At 49.9% G+C, this 20,018-nt stretch overlaps 1 protein-coding gene across 1 annotated transcript; it reads left to right on the top strand.

Annotated features, from left to right (window-relative positions):
- Positions 1 to 183: 183 nt before the first annotated feature.
- Positions 184 to 18,944, top strand: DCPS (decapping enzyme, scavenger). The gene is made up of 6 exons (XM_049799946.1): positions 184 to 466; positions 2,335 to 2,503; positions 10,362 to 10,507; positions 13,961 to 14,074; positions 17,413 to 17,523; positions 18,499 to 18,944. Exons 1-6 carry the CDS (start codon positions 302 to 304, stop codon positions 18,763 to 18,765), a joined length of 972 nt encoding a protein of 323 aa, XP_049655903.1. The 5' UTR covers positions 184 to 301; the 3' UTR covers positions 18,766 to 18,944.
- The last annotated feature ends 1,074 nt before the right edge of the window (positions 18,945 to 20,018 follow it).

Below are 20,018 nucleotides of genomic sequence, written 5' to 3'. Positions count from 1 at the left end.
GTGTGGGTTTGTGTTGGGAAGGAGCTGTGGGGAGTAAGAGACCCCAAACTGGGGGGGTGTTGATCCCTGACCCCTATGTGGGCTCCTGTGAGGTGGGGGAGAGGCAGCTTTTAGGTGGGCCCGGGGTCGATCCCCTGACCCTCCTTGTGCCCCAAGGGGATCGGGGCTTTTGGGGTGGGGGCCGCTGGAGCTCTGCTGCACCGCCAAGCCGCCAGGGGGCGCCATCCCCGCGCGGCGCCCGGCCCGGCGCCTCTCTTGGCGGCGCCGCTGCCGCGCAGGCGCAGTGAGGGGAAGGGGCGCGATGGCGGAGAGCCCGCCGCCGAAGAGGAAGCGGGAGGAGGAGGAGGACGCCGGGGCCGCGCCCCACGGCGGGACCGTCACCGCCCCCTTCCCCCTGGCGGAGCTGCGCCTGCGGCGTGTGCTGCGGGAGTCGGCGAGGGACAAGGCCGTGTTCCTGCACGGGGAGGTACCGGACCGGGACCGGGGTTGGGGGGGGGGGGGGGGGCCGGCCAGGCCAGGCGCCATTTTCCCCGCTGAGGGGCTAGCCACGCCCCTGCGGCGGCAAGCTCCTGGCAGGCCACGCCCCCGCCAGCAAAGCCACGCCCCTCCCAAAGGGCCACGCCCCCACCGGCGCCGCATGGCGCGGCCGGGTTCAGCGTGGCCGGGGGCTCCCCCGGTCCCGTTCCCCCTCCTCTTCCCCCCCCCCCCCCCCCCCGGTCCCCTCCTCTCCGCAGGGCTACGGCCCGGCCTCAGCCCTTCTTTATTCAACAAAGTGTAGCCCCAGATCCGCTTTTCCAGCCCGGCGCTGCCCAAATCCGGTAAAGCGTGGGGAGGGCAGCAGGCTGTGATACCGAAAAGCCGGTTGAAGAAACTCTCTAAGGCTCGTTTTGGAGTTTTAGAATGCAGGCATTTTTTATTGCAGCGCTGGATGCACGGGGGATAGTTCCACCTAGCGTGCATACCACAGCTTCAGCACAAACAGGTTATACAGAATAACTAATTGCATGTTAATCAGATTAGTATACATAAAAATGATTGCAACTGATTATCATAGTACTGCCTACATCCGATCATGCGCAATAAAGGATCCATTTGAGTCACAGAGCTGCTTTTGCGACCACTGACCCATTTGAAGTTCTTGCTGGCTGTCCTTGAAGTCTTTGATCTTGAAGCTTAACGCAGTTTCAATCATATGTGTTCAAGTCTCAACGTTGTTCTCATCTAGGGTACAGGAATATCTAGTCATAAGAGCGAAGAACTGCAAAACTTATGAGTAATTTCCTCTACTAGTTAATTGCTTGGCTATACTTTTGTCTGTTGTTTCAATCATAGTGTTAGTATAAGATTTCTAATAATTATTTACCAAATCTCACTTTTACAGTCACCTAGCAGCAAGCCAGTTTCCACAGCTGGTACAAAATATTAAACCCATCAAAATATTTAGACATACCATACAGAATATATGGAAATATGCTATCAGCTGGAAGCCTTTATGGCCAGCGGGGCTGAGCGTGGTGTGGGAGCAGCACAGCCGCCTCTGCTTCTGTCTCCTGGAGATGTGTGTCCAGGCAGGCGGTGAGGACGGGGAGGTTTCAGGCTGCTGCTTCGCTCTCGGGGCAGTGGGGTGACGGTCAGCGCATCGCTGAAGCGGGTGCAGCCCTGCCTACTCTGCCCTGTGAGCGTGGCTGGGTTGGGAGCCCCAGGTGAATCCCTTTGCTCTCTCCCCAGGCAGTGTTCAGTGAGGCCTCGCCTGGGTCCTGTACAGACGGGAGCGATTTAGGGATGTGCTCCGCACTCGGTGCCTCCCAAAACCAGCATGCCCAGGCCACATCCGGATCTGGGTTGTGGTTCCTTGGACCAGGGCAGCGGTGCTCCCCGGCCCAAAACAGACTAGGTTTGCTCCCTGACCATGATGCAAACCCCTGTGCCTGCCTCTGCCCTCTTCCTGACCCTATGACTGCCTGGTCAGTGGCCCCATGTCAACTTGCGAGTATCCGAGATGAAATCGGTGATGTGGGTCAGGGGGAATGCAGCTGCAGGTGCTGGGAGCATCCGGGGATGTGCAGATGGGCTGAGACGCTGTCCGCATCCTGTGCTCCTCCAAAAAAACACTTGTGTTCCCTGATGGGGAGCAGCTTCCTGCCGTGCTTCACGGCAAACGTGCCTTTTATTTTTGGATGGGTGCTGGACTAGGAGGGAGTTTGTGCACAAGGATTGAGGGGCTGCAAGGTGTCTGCCGTGGTCCCTAGGTGGAGGCATTCAGGTCCTGGCCTCAAAATCTCCAGCCAGCACTAGGTCTGTGTTTGCTGACAGCTTTATCTGTTCTTATTCCAGGTGACCAGCCCCTCCGGAGAGGACACAGATGCTGTAGTCATCCTGGAAAAGACTCCTTTCCAGGAGGAGAAGGTGTCAGACCTGCTGAAGAAGCACACGAAGCTGGACCTGCAGATGCGCAATGACATTTACAGCACGTTCCATCTCTATCCTCCTGCAGAGCTGAGTGGTGAGTACTCTCAGCCTCATGTGGGGGTGTCCTGGGAGGGTGGCTTGCTCCATGGCTCAGCTGCGGTCCAGTGGTCATAGCTGGGATGCCAGTCAGTGTGCTTCTGCCAGCTCTGGAGTGGAGGTTGTAGCAAGACAGGCAAGCGTTGGTGCTGGATCTGACCATGCCAACCCGGTCATGGTTTGGCTGACAGCAGCAGACCTGGCTGAGGTGGGGAGAACGGTGGATTGTTGCTGCTCTGAAGGCAACGTCTTACTCCTGAGGCTTTGCACGCTGCCTCGTTTCACACCCTTTTCCCTGCACTGTGGACACCTAGCTCAGATGATAAGTGGCTGGCCATTAAATGGCCATTGCTTGATTACTTGCAATCATCTGCCTGTGCCTTGATTTAAAGGTGAAGAAGGGCTTGTGGGTCTGAAAGCTTTCCGTGTGGCTTTTTTCGGTGATGTCAGTTCAGATATTGTCTCTCCCTATAAGGTCTACCTTGAAAACAATCTCTGCAGAGCACATGTCAGCTTCTTCTCATTCCAGGGTATCATATCTTTATTTTTGTTGCCTGATGTCACCTGGTAAGGACAAACAGCTAGCATGTTTGCAGGGGGGATTTAAATTCTGGTAACCTCAAGTGCCTGGGGCAGATGGGCCCCCAGCCTCTGCCTTTCAAACCTCTCCCCGCTGATTTCACGCATCTGTATGTTACAAAACCCTTTTAATAACTGAGTATGGTGAGATCAGATGAGCAGGTTGGAGAGCTTCAGTGGAAGGCTGTCATCCTGCAAGACAGATTCTTGTCACGGTGGAAAGGTGTCCTGTGATTGTGGCACTCTGCAGCTGCCGCTGGAAAGCAGGGCTGCTCTTTTGGCAGGCCGGGCGCTTCAGTTTAATGCTGGTATGTGTTTAAATTCTGGAAGTGTGGTGATTAATTATGTGTTGACGCTTCCACAAACACAGCGATAGCCAAACAGGCTTAACGGAGTCAAAATTAATTGGAGTGGTAGCCTTAAGAAGTTGTTGCAGTCCAGAATTAAATTTTCAGAATGTTTGGTGTGCCTTCTCGAAAATGCTCCTATTTTAGTGCTGTTTCCATGGTGTAGGAGGAAGCACTGTCTGACTTTGGGAGCTTGTGATTTGTGCAAAGCTCCTCTTGTCCTGTCGAGGACTCGAAATCAGAGGTTTCAGCGTTGCAGTGCCATGTTTCAATGGCGGGAAAACAGCGCAACACCATGGTTGTTGCGGATGCCTTGCGTGGGAAGATGTTAAGGCTATGCTTCAGCAACCAGAAAGACTCCTGCTTGGGTGCCTGCTGCATTCAACGCCTGCAGCGGCTGGCAGCGATTCCCACGAGGTGGCATTGCAAGACTAAAATCCCCTGGGCCTCTCTCCAGCTGCAGCCCTGCCAGCGGTGCTGGCATTTGACTTCCTTGTAGAGCTTTGCTGCAGCGATGTGTAACTCCAGCATTACTCTGATAGCACAATTTTTTATTTTATTTAAGATTTATGCCAGGTGCGAAACCCCACACTGGGGTGAAAAGGCTGTTAAAGGGTTGCTGGTCTCTGTCAGTGATGTGCCAGGTCCTGCTTTTTCTGAGACACAGGAGCAAAACCAGGTGAATCTGGGTCTTCTCATGTCCTGTTTCTGTAGCTTTGTTAAACTAAATCCTTGCTCAGGTTGGTTGTTTGGTGTGTCCTCTGTGCTGTGACTCTTACCCACATAGCCATGCTGTTTGTTCATGTATGACTGGAGCAAACCTGCTGCTTTTGGATGAGTGTTTGTGCAGTTTCTCTTGCAGGTTTGAATGGGGAAAAAAGCCTCTGGCTTCCTTCTGCTGAATTTTATCTTTTTAATTACTTTTAAAATTGCCTTGAGAAGGTAGGTTTTTGCAGAAACATTACCCAGTGGTGCCTCTTTGCTTCCCACCCCTCTCCTTGGCACTGCTGTGCTTGCTCTGGACGTTGGTCAACCCCAAGCAGGAGATCAGGAGGGGGCTGTGGTCCCCAGCGCTGCTCTTCAGGCTCCCCGGCTCTGAGCAGTGAGCAAGGAGGCTTTTTTCTTCAAAGCAATTTGTCACCGAATAGCTGTTTGTGGGCATGTTGTGTGAGCTGCTGGCAGGCAGCTGGGCTGGCACTACAGGAAATGTCACGTATGTCAGGAGGGGAAGGAAATTGTCCTTTTGAGCTCAGTCATGGCCCAAGGAAGGAGTCAATACAAGGAATGCAGCTCATAAACCTAACACAAAGGAGAAATTTCCTGCAAGGCTGCAGACAATGTCAAGGGCTTGTGAGAAATGCCAGGATGTCAAGTGATCATGTGGAGACCCAGCAAGCCCTCACACTGGGTCTATCTCAGCCTCTTGGTTGCAGGGTTAGAGACATACAGGGTTTTATCTCCTGGCACTTGCAGGTTTACACCTGGTTAACATGATGCAGTAAAAGTATTTTGCAGAAAAGGTTAGACTTTGGCATTAAGCAGTTCCTCCAAAAAGCCCTGGGTCACAGTGTTACGCAGAAGAGGAATTCACCCTGGGGATTTCACAGCATCCCAGCTGGCTAAGCCCCCCAAAACTCAGCTTCTCACTTTATGAAGGTAGGCTGAAGGTAGGATAAACCTCCAGACTGAGGAAATCAGGACTGCAAGTGACTCGTGTTGATGGCGTGAGGAGCTGCCTCCGGCTCCCTCTGCTTTTTTGAAGTGTGTTTCTCAATGCCACCTTTGTGGTCTGAAGTCCCCGGGGGGCTCTTCATTCAGGTGGAGTTTCTTGATAGCTGAAAGTGGGTATTTTCTTCACCCTCTCCCCGCCTCCTCCTTTAAGTGAGTCGGATGCTGTTCCCGCTGCAAAGTCAAGCTAACACAGGCCCCATGCGATGAAAGCTTGTTTTGTCTTGGTGGTAAAAGAGCCTGCGAGGCTGGGCCAGTCACACTTTGTTTGCGTGGTGAAGGCAGAGAAAGGGAGGCCAAAAGAAGCACATTACCTGAGCAAATGACTCCCCTCTTTCCTGGGAAGAGGAATTTCACTCTGCTGCTGCTTAAAGATGAGATTTTTTTAGGGCTGGGAGCGCACTGCTGTGGGGATGTGTGAAGATGGTGCTGGTCAGAAAGAGGACCTCATCCGCGTCTTGCTTGGCTTGTCAGTTTTACTGGCCACTAGGAGAGACTTGTCAAAGCTAAAATGGGAAATAACATTTGCAAAACAGTTTAATAACAATCAGAGTTTGCCTAAAGGGCAACCCAAACCATCAGAGTAAGGAGAAGGAGGTTTGTGAATGAGTTTGCTAGGAGGAGCAGTGTCAGAGAGCGTGCCCTCTGATAGTAACTGCTCTGCTACTGGCGAAGGCAGGCGTGCGTAACTTCTTTTAAGGCCAGTTGTTGGATGTTACCTAGATTTAAGAGGCAGCTTATGCCTAGGGGTGTGAGATACTGGTGGAGGAAACCCCAGCTCTGGGACTCTCCCTTGCAGGGAGAGGAAGGGCTGCTTTCATAGCAGGGGAAAGATTTTCCTGCTGCCAAAGGCTCAATTGCAAAAGCCAGATGGTTCAATCAACACGTTCCCCGATAACATCCAGCTCCTGGTGGTGCTCACACCCATTTAGCAAGGAGAGCTTGCTGTTTCCAGCAAAAAGCAGCCTCCTCTTGCCTGGTTGCTGAGGGATGTTGTGTTTCACAGCACCAAAGCTGTGCTGGTGTAATTTAAGGGCTCTTATCAGTCCTTTAAGGAGTCTTTACTCACTGGGTATGGCTCATCCCTGTGCTGCATGTTGAAGCTTATTAAAAACGTCTGAAAACGAGCACATCAGGAGATGCTCCGGCTCCATCTCTCCAACACAGGGTGGAGAAATTGTGGGAGAAACGGGAGAGTGTGGAAGGAAAGTATTCAGTCATGCAGGAAGTGATACATATCCTTGCCTTCCTGAGCCCAAAAAGCATCTGGTTTCAGGCAGCAAGGAGCTGGAGAAACTTGCACGAGCTGCTCTGGGAAGGCTGGTTCATCTCCTGGCATTTCCACACTCTGCCTGTGTGTGGGGCTTGCCCAGCAAAGAAAACTCTTTGCATTTACACTTTAAAGAAAAAGCTGGAGCCTGAAGCAGTAGGAGTGCATGGGGTTGTTTGTGGGACAGTGGGAGGTATCGCCATGCTTTGCTCTGGTTTTGGGGGGTTGGAAAGCTGCAAATTTCCTCTTTGCCGTGGCTGTTGCAGCTAGAGCTCACTGAGTCCTCCTCGGGTGAGAACCAGGGGCCAGACAGCCATGGCTGAAGTCTCCAGCAGCATGCCTGGCTTGCCCTGGCATGTGCTGGCCTTGGAGACTGAGCTTCTGCAAGCTTTATCCTTTTCTTTTGTGCTTTTATTTTGTTCAGTAACGAGAGCCCGAGATGTCTGAGGCAAAGCCATGATTGTATCTGGTTGGGGGTGGGTTAAAATTAGGTATTCCCCTATGACTGCTGTGCAGTTGTGATCATAAAACTAAATAAACTATGTTAATACAACAGGAGAAGGGCGGGTTGTGCATCGTTATATTTAGTTAGGGCTGCATTGAAGGAGATACCTGAAAATGGGAAGACAGCGCAGAGCTGTATGCAGCAGGAGAGAGGCTTGCAGAGGAAAAGAAAACTTGAAAGAGTTCAAATGTGGCTTTGTCTGCCGTTTCCTGGGCTTGGCATCCTCCTGCACCTGACAGTTGAGTTGACTAGGCAGATTACAAGCCAAAGCTTGGCTTCCTACTAGCAAAGAGAGGAAAAAGCACTCCTGCCCAAAAGTAGAAACGGGTTGTTCCTGCCCTGCGTGCTTCTTCTGGCTCCCTGGCATGTTTAAATCTATTTAAAACAAAACTACAGTGGTCCATTTTAATGTTGCTGAGTGGGATGAGTGGCAATGCCATTTGCATCAGTTTGAAATTTGATGTGCCAAGCTGGAGGGGGATTTTGGCAGAGCCTGGGGACAGCGCAGTGCGAAAGGGGACGAGGCATCGCTAGTGAGCCTGTAGTGTACTTTCCTACGGGCACGAGCGCTCTCTTCCTCCTTCCCATCTGCGACGGGTAGCTGTCTTGTGCTGCAGGGAGCATGGGGTAATGTGTTTCATCCTCTCCTCTTGGCGACAGCTGCTTTCAGCCCTTTTCTCTATAAGCTCCCCAAACTGAGGTGCTGTTTTGGTTTTTGTGTCTTGGGTTGTTTCTTTGCTCTTGTTTTTAGCAGGAGAAGGGAGAAGTCATTCTCTTTCTGGTCGATCCAAGCTTCCTTTTCTCCTGGGCAGGGAAGCAATGGTGCAGTGTATCCTCTCAAACACTCTTTGTAGGGTGAACTGCCTGATCGGTTGTTCTCTGCCTTCACAGTACCTCTGCCTCCTGCTTATCCGGGTTCCTTCAATTAAACCTCGTTTTTTATAACCTCCAGTTAATTGATGGTCAGTCCTGACTTCCAGAATAAACCACAGGTGTTTCTTGGCATCCCTGGGCTGGTGTTCAGGAACATGCTGGCTGATGTGACTCAGACGTGAGCGGAGACAATCCCTGACCCTTCAGCGAGTTTAAAAACCCACCATCACGTGTCCAGCGGTTCTTTAGCCCCAATTCCAGGTCAGGGTAGGTTTCGGCTGCCTCATGGCGTACGTGATGCTTTAATGCACATGGAACCTGCCAGGAGCAGGGCGGCTTTTAAAATGGAGCATGAATGCAGCCAGTCGCCAGCAATGGAAAGACTTTGTGGCGAGCCCGGTCTTGCTGTGGATGTTTCCTGCGGCTGAGCCCAGCCTTAGCTGTGACTTTGCATCCCATGCACAGGCTTCTGAAGATAGTCAGGCTCTGAACACTTATCAAACAGCTTCTCTGGTTGTATTGATTTATGCTAATTAGCATTGCTGGGGCGTTTCAGGGTTGATGAGATCTCTAGAAGGGAAATAATCATTAGTGAACCACAGTCTCCCCCCTCCTCTTCCAAACATCTGCTGCTCAACCGCAGCTGCACATTAAGGATTTCTCTGATCTTACGCTAGGCTTTAAAGTATCTTAAATGGCTCTCTCCACCATCAGCAGCCACTCCCCAAACTGGAGAGGTGCTGGGGAAGCCATGAAGGGTCCTCTGCATCACCATCCCAGACAGTGCATGGATTGTGGTGATCACCATCCCCAGCATGGAGGGTTTCTGCTGCGGTCCCTGCTCTTGTTTTGGGGTATAAAGTTAAAATGTGGAAGTGTCAGCCTCAGGCTGGACATAGTATTTCCTTATCTTTTGCTTTTTTGTTTTCTCCCCAGTGCTTTGCTGCTCTTTTCAAGTGAGGAGTGGACGAGCTACAGCCTTGTCTTTTTTTTTTCTATTACATCATCCCACTAGAAGTGCTAATCGAGTCCTGGAAAACAACCTTGTTTGAACATGTGTATGGTGGGAATCAGACCAGACTGCCCTTGTGGTTTGCATTTTCATATTTCATGTTACCAGCATTTTCCTGTGGATTTCATTAAGCTGGGTTTGGCATGAAATGAAAAGGCAGAGCCTCCCAGCTTGTGCAGCGCTGATCTTAAAAAAAACCAAACAACACCCCCCCCCCCCCCCCCCCCAAAAAAAAACACAGAAAAAAGCAAACAAAAAAAACCAACCAACCAAAAACCAACAACAAAAAAGAAAGAAACCAGAAAAAAACCCCAACCCCACACCCTAAATCCTGGCTTTAGAAACAAATAGTTATTTATATTCAGTGTCTGGCTAGCATATATACATATATAAATTGTGAAGCATGACTGTTTGGTACCCTGGTGAGTGTACAGCCCATGGCTTTCGTGACTGTGGCAGACCTTGGACACAAGCTGCAGTGTTTGCAGTGTCCCAGCTGCGTGCTTCGGTGTGATCTGCTCAGGGTTTGTCCAGGCTCGTGGGGTTTTTTCTCCTTCCTGTGTTAAGTTTTGTAGCAGGTCTGTCAGCTGGGAAGGTGGAGGCACCACTGGTGCCCTCAGAGTTGTGGCAGGCTCTGCATCACACATCTAATCTCAGCTGAAAACGGTTATTTTCCAACTGTTTTACTGCTGCGGGTAAGATTTACTGCTGCCAAGGTCAAAGCTGCCAGGTTGGCAAAATGCACGTTTGCATCCTGTTTAGTGCCACAGAAATTACACAGTAAAGTTTTAATCTCAAGGTAAACAGAAATTATTTTCCTTTTGCTAGAGCAAGCAGCTAAATGCTCTTTCTTTGTTGGCTGGTGCAGGGGAATTGCCCAGCCCTCTTCCTTCAGCTTGTCCTGTGCCATGTTAACCCATCAGCTGGCATTGTTTGCTCTGGATTCATCCCTGTGCCCTTGACCTCTTTGTCTCCTGCACTTGGGGGTCGAGGTCCAGCATCCTGACGGCTGAGAGGAGCTGGGAAGGAGATGCTGCTCATGCCGGGCCTGCTGCTTGCGGCTCACGCGACGTCTGGTTTTGTGGCTGGAGAAAGTTGCTCGCTCGATAACATCCCATGAGCTTCAGATTTAAGTATGAGTAAGATGCGTGTCTGCCCCCAGGGTTGTGTTTCTCTCCTGGTTGTTGACTGCACATGAACTCTTCTCTGGGAGCCCCAGCTCTGCCCCGATGTTGCTGATATGCCTGAAAGAGTGAGTGTGGGGGAAGAAAACCCTTCAGACAGGAGACTCCTCCACCTGAACTGGAAGGACAGGCCCTGGCTATTGTTGTCGGGTTATCCTTCTTTGAGAAAAGCAGCAGCAGCAACCTCTAGGAGGTTAAAGCACTTGTTTGCTTTTCTCCCCTACCGCGCTATTTTAGCGGTATCTTTTCAAAATGTGTTAGTGTGGCATTTATTGGAAGGGAAAACAGATTTATTGGGGACTGAAGGAAGTAATGTGGGTTTCATCTGTGATAACTCAGTAAATGTGTTTATTTCTAGAGATAAAAACCACAGTAGTGTACCCTGCCACGGAGAAACACCTTCAGAAATACCTTCGTCAAGAAGTGCACCTCATCCGTGAAACCTGGGAGGATTACAAGAACATAACACTGCCCTTCATCCAGTCCCAGAGCTTCAGCATCCAGGTATGGGTACCACTGCTTACCCTCTGCAGAGACAGATGTCTTTGGTCTCCTTCATCAAGATGCTGGGCTGTCAAATGTCTCCTCTGAAGCCCAGGTTGGAGGCAGAAGAGTTGGGAGCACTTTGCCCCCATCTCCCTGTTGGTTGTTCCATCAGCATGTTGTCAACTCCACGGTACTGCACCCTCTCATCTGGCTGGGCAGCCTGTTTCTCAAACGCAACTGGCTGCAGATTATTTTTGCTGGTCCTGGGTTGTGATGCTGTCTGCTTTGCTGAACGCATCCCCTTATCTATTGTGCTTTCTTGAGGCTGTTTGACCTTTGGGGTAAGCTCAGTGATGCTAAACAGGGCTTTCTTTCCCCTAAACTTCCCTGGCGTCCCTGTCTTTCTGTCCTCTGGGGCATCCTTCTCTATCTTTGCAGAAAAACACTTGCCTTGGAGATGTACCCAAAGTTGCCTTTCCCAAGGTTTATGGAGACTTTCTGTGCTGGGGTGTTCTTCCTCCTTTCTGAGGGTGGGTCCCTGGGCGTTGGTGCCGTTCACTAAGATTTTTAGGAGTCTCTTGGGTGTTGTGGAAATGGGAAGGCTCAGATTGCTCTTGGATTCCTGTATTGCAACTCACTCCTCGGGCTTTGCCTACAGCTCCTCTGCCATTAGGCCCTTTGGTCCGTATTCCGCATAGCAAAGCTGTACTTTTGGTGTCCTTCTTGCCCCAGGCAGCAGCAGTGGACTTTTTTTCCTGTTTTACGTCCCTTTTGACCATTCTTCTCCCTATCTTTCTTTAGAGACCAAAGGAGTGCAAGTCTGTAGGGACCGGTTTCTGCCAGCCTGTGCAGAATGGGGGAATAAAACAAATCCTGGGTCTGCTGAGGCTTTCCGTTAAAAATAAACCACAAAAAACAACCAACTGCAGGCCTTGGGTATCCCCCACACCTCTTTCCTGCTGCTGTAAACAGCAGCAGAACAGTTAACAGGGCTCACTGTTGCAATGTCCGTTTTCTAATTGCTTGCAGATGAAGGTGAATCCTGCTTTCTGCAACTCGTACCAGAAGGCACCTTGCAAGCTGCAGTGCGCGCTCCATTACTCCTTGCCCGCCTGCTTTTCTTTGCTCCATTGTTCAGCTTTCTCACCAGCAGGCAGGCTGCAACACCAGTAACATACAGGGGGCATTTATTAGCTGGAGAAAAAGACAGGAGCGTGTTTCCACCAGACAGCAACCTGCACGAATGTTTCCTCCGTGCTTTTGCTCCAGAGGCTGTTAAGTTTCCTGGTGTAGCAGCTGCCGCTAGAAGTTGCTTGAGCTCTCGCTCTCTGCCTTTTCCACCAAATGCTTGCAAGCTGATTTCTGTACATGGAAACGTATTCCTGGTGACCATCAGGAGCATCTGCTGATAAATTGTGGTCAGCACAGTCAGTCCTTGACCTCTGTGATTTGATAATGCCGTTTCTTGTCTTTAACTGATTTTGATGAGCGGAAGGGGAAATGGAAAGTGTAACAGAAATATTGGGGGACTACAGAGGCATTTCTGTTTTCTGCTGGGGGATGCAAAGCGTGGATGCTTTCAGTATAATAGTTTTATTGTGGTGCCAGTCTCTGGACATGTTTTGTCCTCGCTGGGCTTGTGCTGGAAACAGCAAGAGCAGTCAGCTGATGACCTGCTTATCACATGAGGCTGTGTTGGGTTTAAAATTCAGCTCATCTGATCAGTGAACTTACTTAGGGCACTGATAGCTTGGCACTTGTGAAAAGAGCAGGCATTAAATAAGCCAAAAACCAAAAGGGCAAACTTTCATTTCCTGCTGAGCTTCCTGCTCTGCTTTTCTTCCAGGGTCACAGAGCACAGCGATCTTGTGCTGTGCTTTCCAAAACTGCTTTGAGAATCTAATCTTCTCTAAGACGTTGTTGCTAGGAAGAAATTTAAGCAAAAACTAGATCAAGGGAGGAGAGGTTGGTTTCTCCCTAAGGGATATATTCAGGACCATTCACAATGATCCTAAGTTTTGATTAGATTAATTAAACTTGTCAGAGTTCCCCCAAAGGGCAGTCTGTTTATCTTGAGTGTCTGGTGTGCGCAGCATCCACTGGCCCAGCTTGCTTAGTGTGTCTGTGAGACTGGCTGCATCTTTTACTGCCCACCTGGTGCGATCAAAATGTTTCATATCTTAACTTGATGGGGGAAAATGATGTTTCGGGACGTTTTCAGCTCCCAAGCCCTAGCCATTTTCTGCTGCCTTGTCTTATCTTCTAGGGACGTGGCTGGGGACTCCCTTGGCAGTCCAGTACTTAAGCTAGAGCGTGGAGTACATTTTTGAGGTGTAAAGAAGGATGTTTGAGATCAGGTTGGGAGCCAGGAAAAGCAAAGATGCTTTCTGTTGGTCTTACTCTGTCACTTATCCCTGATATCTTCCATTTTGTAGCCAAAACTCTTCTCTGGATGGTGCTTTGCTTTGAAGGAGCAATGCGGGGGGATAACCAGAGCAGACATTACAGGTAGTCTGGAGGCTGAAGCTTTAAGTATAGAAGAAGGAGAGCAGTGAGCTGTTTTCTAATCAGCCAGGAAACCAAGAGATGTTCGTTATCGAAGAAAACATGGGCCTTTCGTATTCGCCTGCAAGCACTGGCTGCCAGCAGCTGGAGCCGCATCCAACCTCAGTCTTGCAAGCAATCTGCTCCTTCCTTTTTGAAAGGGGGGAAAAAAATATCAGCCGAGTTTCCTTCCGAGACCTAGTTATAAAGGTTTCAGTGCCGCCTGGGAGTTAAAAAGGTGCAAACAGCCCCACAGTGCTGCAAGAGGCATCTGCTGAGCCCCACAAGAGCTGGCTTCTACCGCTGCCCGCCTCGCCAGGGTCTGGTGTGCGCAGTTGCTTGTGCTGGTGGGTGATCTGTCTGAATGCCTGTACCTGTCCATTGCCAGCCAGTGGGAGCATGGAGGAAGGATGCTGCTTCCCCTCTGGGTATTTAGTGCTTGCAGCAGCTCCATCTCTGGCCACGTAAAGCAGCCAGGTCTGGTTGGAATATTGCTAGACCCCATCGGGGAGAATTATCTCCAAATCCTCTTAGGGGTAGATGCAACTATTTCTACACTAGGCTAAACCATCTCTGTTCAATACCTCATCTCCAGCTGTGGCCAGTTTTTAATGCTTGAGAGGAAAACAAAAATCCCTGAATAATTTAGCTAGCTGGTGGTGCAGTGCCACGCAGTGGGGTGAGGGGCGTATCTTTTCACTGAAGTGCTCGTAATAACCTAGAGCTGTTGGAATGTTTTATGGAAAATTAACTACAAATGTTACCAGCTATGAAATTATTTGGTCATCTTAAAATCAAGTTGTTGGGGTTTTTTTTATATTCTAGTTGGAGGGGAATGTGCACTAATCCATGAGTTTGGGCTGAATGTGCCTGAGGTGTGGGGTTTTTTTTCTCTGCTGGTTTATAAATTGCATATTTCTCTTTCAGTGGGTGTATAATATCCTGGAGAAGAAAGCTGAGGCTGATCGAATCATCCATGAAAACCCAGATCCTTGCAATGGCTTTGTTCTAGTTCCAGATTTTAAGTGGAATCAAAACCAGGTTCGTTTGCTCCTCTTACCTTTGAAGGGATGCTGCCTATCTGAAGGTAATCCAGAGGAAATGTCCACATTCATGCCACTAATAGCACGCTAATGAAAGTTTTAGTAGGGGAATGTGTCCTTCCTGTTCACACTGGCATTAAGTGATGATATTGCCAGGCCTTTTATCACGTGCTAATTGTGGACGCTGCAGAACACAGGCTGTTCTCACTGCTGCAGGGTGATTTATTTATTAGCTTCACTTTCTCTTTCCTGTATTAGCCCAAATGTTGTCGTGATGTATTTGAACCTAAATCCAGCTGTATTTGTTCCTGCTGAACTTGTTTGGGTTTTTTTTTTTTGCAAGCCTCAACTTCAAGCACAAACTGGGCAGATGTGTTGTCCTTTCATTGCTGCCATTAACTCTCTTCCATGCAATATTAAACAGATGGTTGTTAGCTTATGAGCAGCTGCTTAACCCTGCGTGGGAGTGGCCGCTCATTGAAACGCAGAGGTTTTTAAGCCCAGGCTGTAATCCGAAATTGAGTGGCTCATTATTTCCTTGGGCTCCGGCTCCCTTTTGTGCTGTACTTCTGGGGATGTGCCTGGGGAGGTGAAACTCCGCACGTGCACCTCTTGAAGTTGGTGGAGTCAAAAAAAAGTCCCCTTTGTGTTTCTGATCCTCAAAATGCTTCCACAGGTTGTGGTGGGGAAAGTTACAGTATGATTAAAACTTAGAAATGGGAACTAAAAAACAAGGGGAACACAAGCCTGCTTGTGGGCAGCACAATTCTGTATTTCTGTGCTGGGAACACCTATTCCTGGTCTGGTGCTGAGTCGCCTGTGGGAATGACTTGGGGAGGACAGGTGAGTAACCAGCTGCAGGGTAGTCTCTGGTCACCGTGAATTCCTTGCAACATCAGCTATTCCAGAAATCCCTTGTCAAGCTTTGATGGGGTAACCAAGCTTGAATTTCCATTTGTTCACCAGGAGGCATGACTTTCTTCCTGGAGAGACTTTGCACAGCAGGTGATACACGGCAAGCTTGCAGTTATGCTTATGCCACCATGCCTTGTTCAGTGCACTTTACTTTCAGGGTGGCAATATTTAGGGATCCGAAACAGTGCAGCACGCTGCCCCTTTCCTTGCTTCGAGCAAAGCCTCGGTGTAAATCCTTGCTCGCCACAACCAAGCTTTGCAACTCGCATCAGGATTGGAGGCAGGCTAAAAAAATGTGCTTTAGCTTTCTCTAGAGACCTGTTGTATTCACATCTTTTAGCTAGCATGGGCAGGGAGTGCTTAAATGGTAGGATTTGTCTCTTGGTATGCTGAACAGGATCTTCTTGATTTCTTCCCAACGGCTGCAACAAGAGAGCCGTCATCCCTGGGGTTATCTGGGACCTTTGCCTTGCTTTGCCTGTCTCCTTTCCCAGGCAGGCCAGCCAGCATCCCAGCAAGGGCTGTCGACTTCTGCCTTTGAGCCAAGGAATTTCTTCTTGGCGGTGGGTGACACTGAGCCAGAGCTGATCCTAGCAGCCCCGGGGCTGCCCATAAGCACCGGTTCCTTCTGCCGCATCCCACCAAACAGGCAAGGCTACTAAATTAAATTAGGGAAGTGAGACAGAGCTCCCGGCAGGACTCTCCGAGCCTCCCCTTAGAAGTCCCTTCAACGGCATTGCCTTGCACTAGCTTAGCACCTTGCCCGAAAATGCTGCGAATTCACCTGTAATTATTTCAGGCTGATGGATGGGAGAAAGATTTTTCATTTGCGTCGTGAAGTCTGCAAGCTTGCTGCCGGCCTCAACACTTTCTGGGTGCCACATCAGCTCCTGCTGCCCAACCTTGACAGTGGTTTGAGTTGGTTTCTTGGTTTTGGTTGGTTTTGGGGGTTTGTTGTTTTTGGTTGTTTTTTAAATTTTTTTTAAAAAATATTGGGGGGGAGGGTTAGGGTGGTTTGGTTTTGTTTTTTTTTTTTCCCTCCACTTTTGAGTTGGTTTCAAACCCACAGGAGCCCTGAGGCGTTGCCTGAAATGATGCCCGGCATGACATCATTCAAGGCCTTTTTAGCAACAGGCTTATTTGTTTCAAACAGCAACATGCAGATGTTGTTCTAAGGAGAAGAGATGTTTGCTTTTCCTCCTGCCAGCCAGCCCTGATCCAAAGAGAACAAGCTGATACGCTGTCTTTTTCCGGAGCTGTGCACAGGCTGCTTTGGGAATCAAACTGAACCACAAGCATCGCTGTGCTGGCTGGGTGCGAATAGGAGCTTCATGTTTCGAGAGCCCCGAGACAGGGTTCTGAGAGCATCTTTTGGCCCAAGCGTCTGTTTCCAAATAGCCAGATGGGTTTCTCACAGCTTTGAAAAGATCTGCTGGGTCTCAAATATCTAAACCCTTTGCTTTGCAGTGTTTATATTAGAAAGCCACTAACTGAGCTGAAGGAGACAGGGGGTTTTTTGGGTTTTGGGTTTGGTTTTTTTTTTTTAAGTGTAATGATCCACAACTGTATATCTTGTTAAACATTGAGTTCGGTAAGTGCTTCGGGACATGCTAAAGGTCTGGCTGAGAGCTGCTGAATGGCCGTATTTTACTGCACTGGGGTTGTCCAGAGACCGATTAGGTCTTGAAAATAGTTATTTATAGAACTGGCACAACTGGGAAGTGGCCGGCTATTTGCACAGTGGAAATATAGGAAGCTTTTCACTCGGGAAAAATCTACAGTTGCAGTTTTGGCCACTGTGATTCACTGTAAATCCGCATCTGAGTGTGGAGATAAACCTTTTGCTTGCTCTGCAGAAAAGGCGGTGCTCGGTGTGGTATCTGCGCGTGGGGGTTGCTGGCAGACCCTGCAGCCTCCTGGGCTCGGGCCTCAGTTTCCCCCACGTAGCAGGGCGGGTGCCCGCACATTTTCTGCCAGCCTCAATCTGCACTGGGACAACGTTTTGGAGGTGCTCAGGGAGACGTTGTGAACGTGTAAGGGCAACAGCAAGTGCTGTGTTTATGGTAGAAAAGAGTTGATCAATCGATCTGCCTTTAAGGCTGACAAGATATTTGTGATCCCGCTGTTTTATCAGTTGGGGTAAAGCTGTTCTCTTCTGCTTATTCCTGGAAAAACCCCAATTTGTCCAGAAATGTTGCTTTGAGGTGCAGTGGGTTTGTGGATGGGCGCATCTCGTACTGGGAGATTCACACTGGATTAAACCCAGCTTGGGTGTGTGTTAAACACGACGGCAGGTAGCCCGTTATAACACAGCCTGGAAAGCTGTGGTTGGTGTGTCAGGTCCAAAGTGCTTGTGCCTCCATCTGCTCTTTCTGCAGTCACCTTCGTCACAGTCTACCCTCTCTCTCTCTCTCTCTTCAGCTGGATGACCTCTACGTGATAGCCCTCATTCACCGCCGGGAGGTCAAGTCACTTCGGGACCTCACCGCTGAGCACATCCCGCTGCTGAGGAACATCTTGCAAGAAGGCAAGGTAAGTGCAAGGCTGGTCCGACTCTGCTGTCTTGTCCAGGGGAGCACATCCTGCCTGCTGCAAGGTCGCTGCCTGCATTCTCCAGCATCCGCGTGGGGACCAGTAACCGACAGATGACAATGCATCACGAACCGGGGCTGCGCTGCCTTCTCTAGCATCTCTGCCCGGAGACCCTGGTCCCTGCTCCTCTGTCTGCACCTTCCCCTGGGGCGTTGGAAGGACGTGCTGTGTTCAAGGTGTTTCAGAGGTCCTCGATATTTCTCCGTTAGTAGTGAGTGGCAGGAGTAGAGCCCCATCCTCCCTATATTGGTAACTTCCTTCCTAACTCCTTGACCGTTTTCACTGGCTGATGAGTTTTTTCCAGCCCTGTGATGGGGCTGATGAGTTTTTTCCAGCCCTGTGATGGGGCGTGCTTGGTAGATGGATGCGTGATAGCTTCTCTTTCCTTCACTGTGCTAGAAATTTGGAAAGTTAATTGCACTGGGGAAAGCGGAGATTAATTAAGAGATTAGTCAGGGGACTGCAGTGCGCTGAGCAGTGGACCAAGCCAGCGTGCTGGAGTTCGGCGTTGCTGTTTATAGTTTTAATTACACTGGCTGGTAACAGGATCCCCGTAACTTGCCGAGCGAGCCGAAGCGATAAGGGTGGAAGGGAAAACGATATGAGCAGAGAGCATGTCCCATCATGGAGGCAGAAAAGTGGGGCAGCCGGAGGCATCGCTCCATCCCTGCGGAGGCTGAAACAGAGGATAGGGAAGAGTTCTGTCCTTCCCAACATCCCCCTCTCCCTTGGTGTGAGGATGGAGGAAGCAGAAATCACTTCTGCTTTTCTCTCTGCCTTTCGTGCCATCCGGGATGCTCCTTTCCATCTATTGCAAGGTCTGTCTGTCCACGCGCTGCCTGCCCCCAGCTGCCCCCTGCCCTTGCGGCGTGTCGCTAGTCCTGACCTGTGTTTTAATTGCTTTTTTCTCCTTAGGAGGCTGTAGTGAAGCACTTCGGCGTGCCTGGATCCCAGTTGCGTATCTACCTGCATTACCAACCCTCCTACTACCACCTGCACGTGCATTTCACTGCCCTGGGCTATGATGCCCCAGGCAGCTCTGTTGAGAGAGCCCATCTCCTGGCAGACGTGATTGACAACCTGGTGATGGACTCCATGTACTATCAGAAACGGGCTTTGACCTTCGCCCTTCGGGCCGATGAACTTCTGTTTAAGAAATTCCAGAAGGCAGGAAGAGTGTGAACTGGCAGAGGCGCTTTTGTATTTTTTTAATTTTTCATAAATGCCCATTTTTGGGTTTTTTTTAAAGGTTTTGGTGCTTTTATTTTTTTAACTCTGATTTTGTACAAATTGGGGCTGGCGGCCCATTGCTATGGAAACCATGTCTTCTGCTCAAGTCAATTAAAACATTGAGTAACCCATTTTAGTGTGCTGTTTTTTACCAGGGTTGTAGCACCGGACTGGGCGCCTCTGGGATGCAGCGAGCAGAGGGGTTTGGGCAGGAGGATCCGTGCGGATCCATCTTCTCCACCAAAAGATAACCCCTGCCACCAAATGTCAGCCCAAATGGGGGAGTAGGCAGCCGGAGTGTTCCAAGCAAACCTGCTGCCCTCAGAAAGCTTCACTTATTTCTACAGATTTACCCCTGGGAGTGGGATTGCAGCTTTCCTGGGGCAGGGAGGGGTTTCTTGCTCCAAATAACTCAAATGACTAACCCGAGTCCTTGCCCCTCCTGGCCAGCCAGCCGCTGTGGGCTCTGTGGAGGTAAACATGACTGTGTATGCTGCCTGATTCCCCAGCCTGAAAGCTGTCACCTCTACCCTGCTAATTAGTCATATATCCGGCTTAAATGAGCTCATTTAAAAGGGCAGCCCCTCCCTAACACAGGCTTCTCAAGGTTTTGCAAGGATTCCTCAGTGTGCTCATTAAAAAAGCCATAAATAATACTGCTCTTCCTTCTGCCGAGGTGGTGGCAGGGCAGTAAATGCCTTCCTGCAGCTGGAGGGTCCCGCAGAGGAGCCTCATGAGACCCTGGATGACTTTGCTGCCACTTTCCAGCTCTGGTGAGGTTTTTCTTCCTCTTTCAGTGAGATACCAACTTCTTCCTCGCTGCTTGACTCTGTTTAAATGGTCATCACACCGTCACCTGGTGAGAGCTTGCCCGTTGCAGTGGGAAAAATAGATTTCTACATACAGAGAGAGGCTTGGTCTGCCGACCCAGCCATCAGTTCCCTGTATCTTCTTCGCTGGACACCAACCTCTGAAAACTTCATGAGTTCTTGCTGCCAAAAAGGGCTCTTGTTTCTGGCCAGCCGGTAACCAGGGATGTAATTGCAGGAATCATCTTGCTGGCCACCCCAGTTATTTACTTCTTTCAACACACTGGGCTCCAAGAGGGGTTTTTTTTGCTGTTGGGCGGGAGGGGGGGAAACAGAAGTGATTTGTTGTTTGCGGGGCTGCTCGGTGTGCCACAGCACTGCTCTGTGATGGAGCAG

This window comes from Accipiter gentilis, chromosome 5 (genome assembly GCF_929443795.1).
Source record: "Accipiter gentilis chromosome 5, bAccGen1.1, whole genome shotgun sequence".
Taxonomy (NCBI): Eukaryota; Metazoa; Chordata; class Aves; order Accipitriformes; family Accipitridae; genus Astur; species Astur gentilis.
This window is presented reverse-complemented; position numbering and strand designations above follow the sequence as displayed.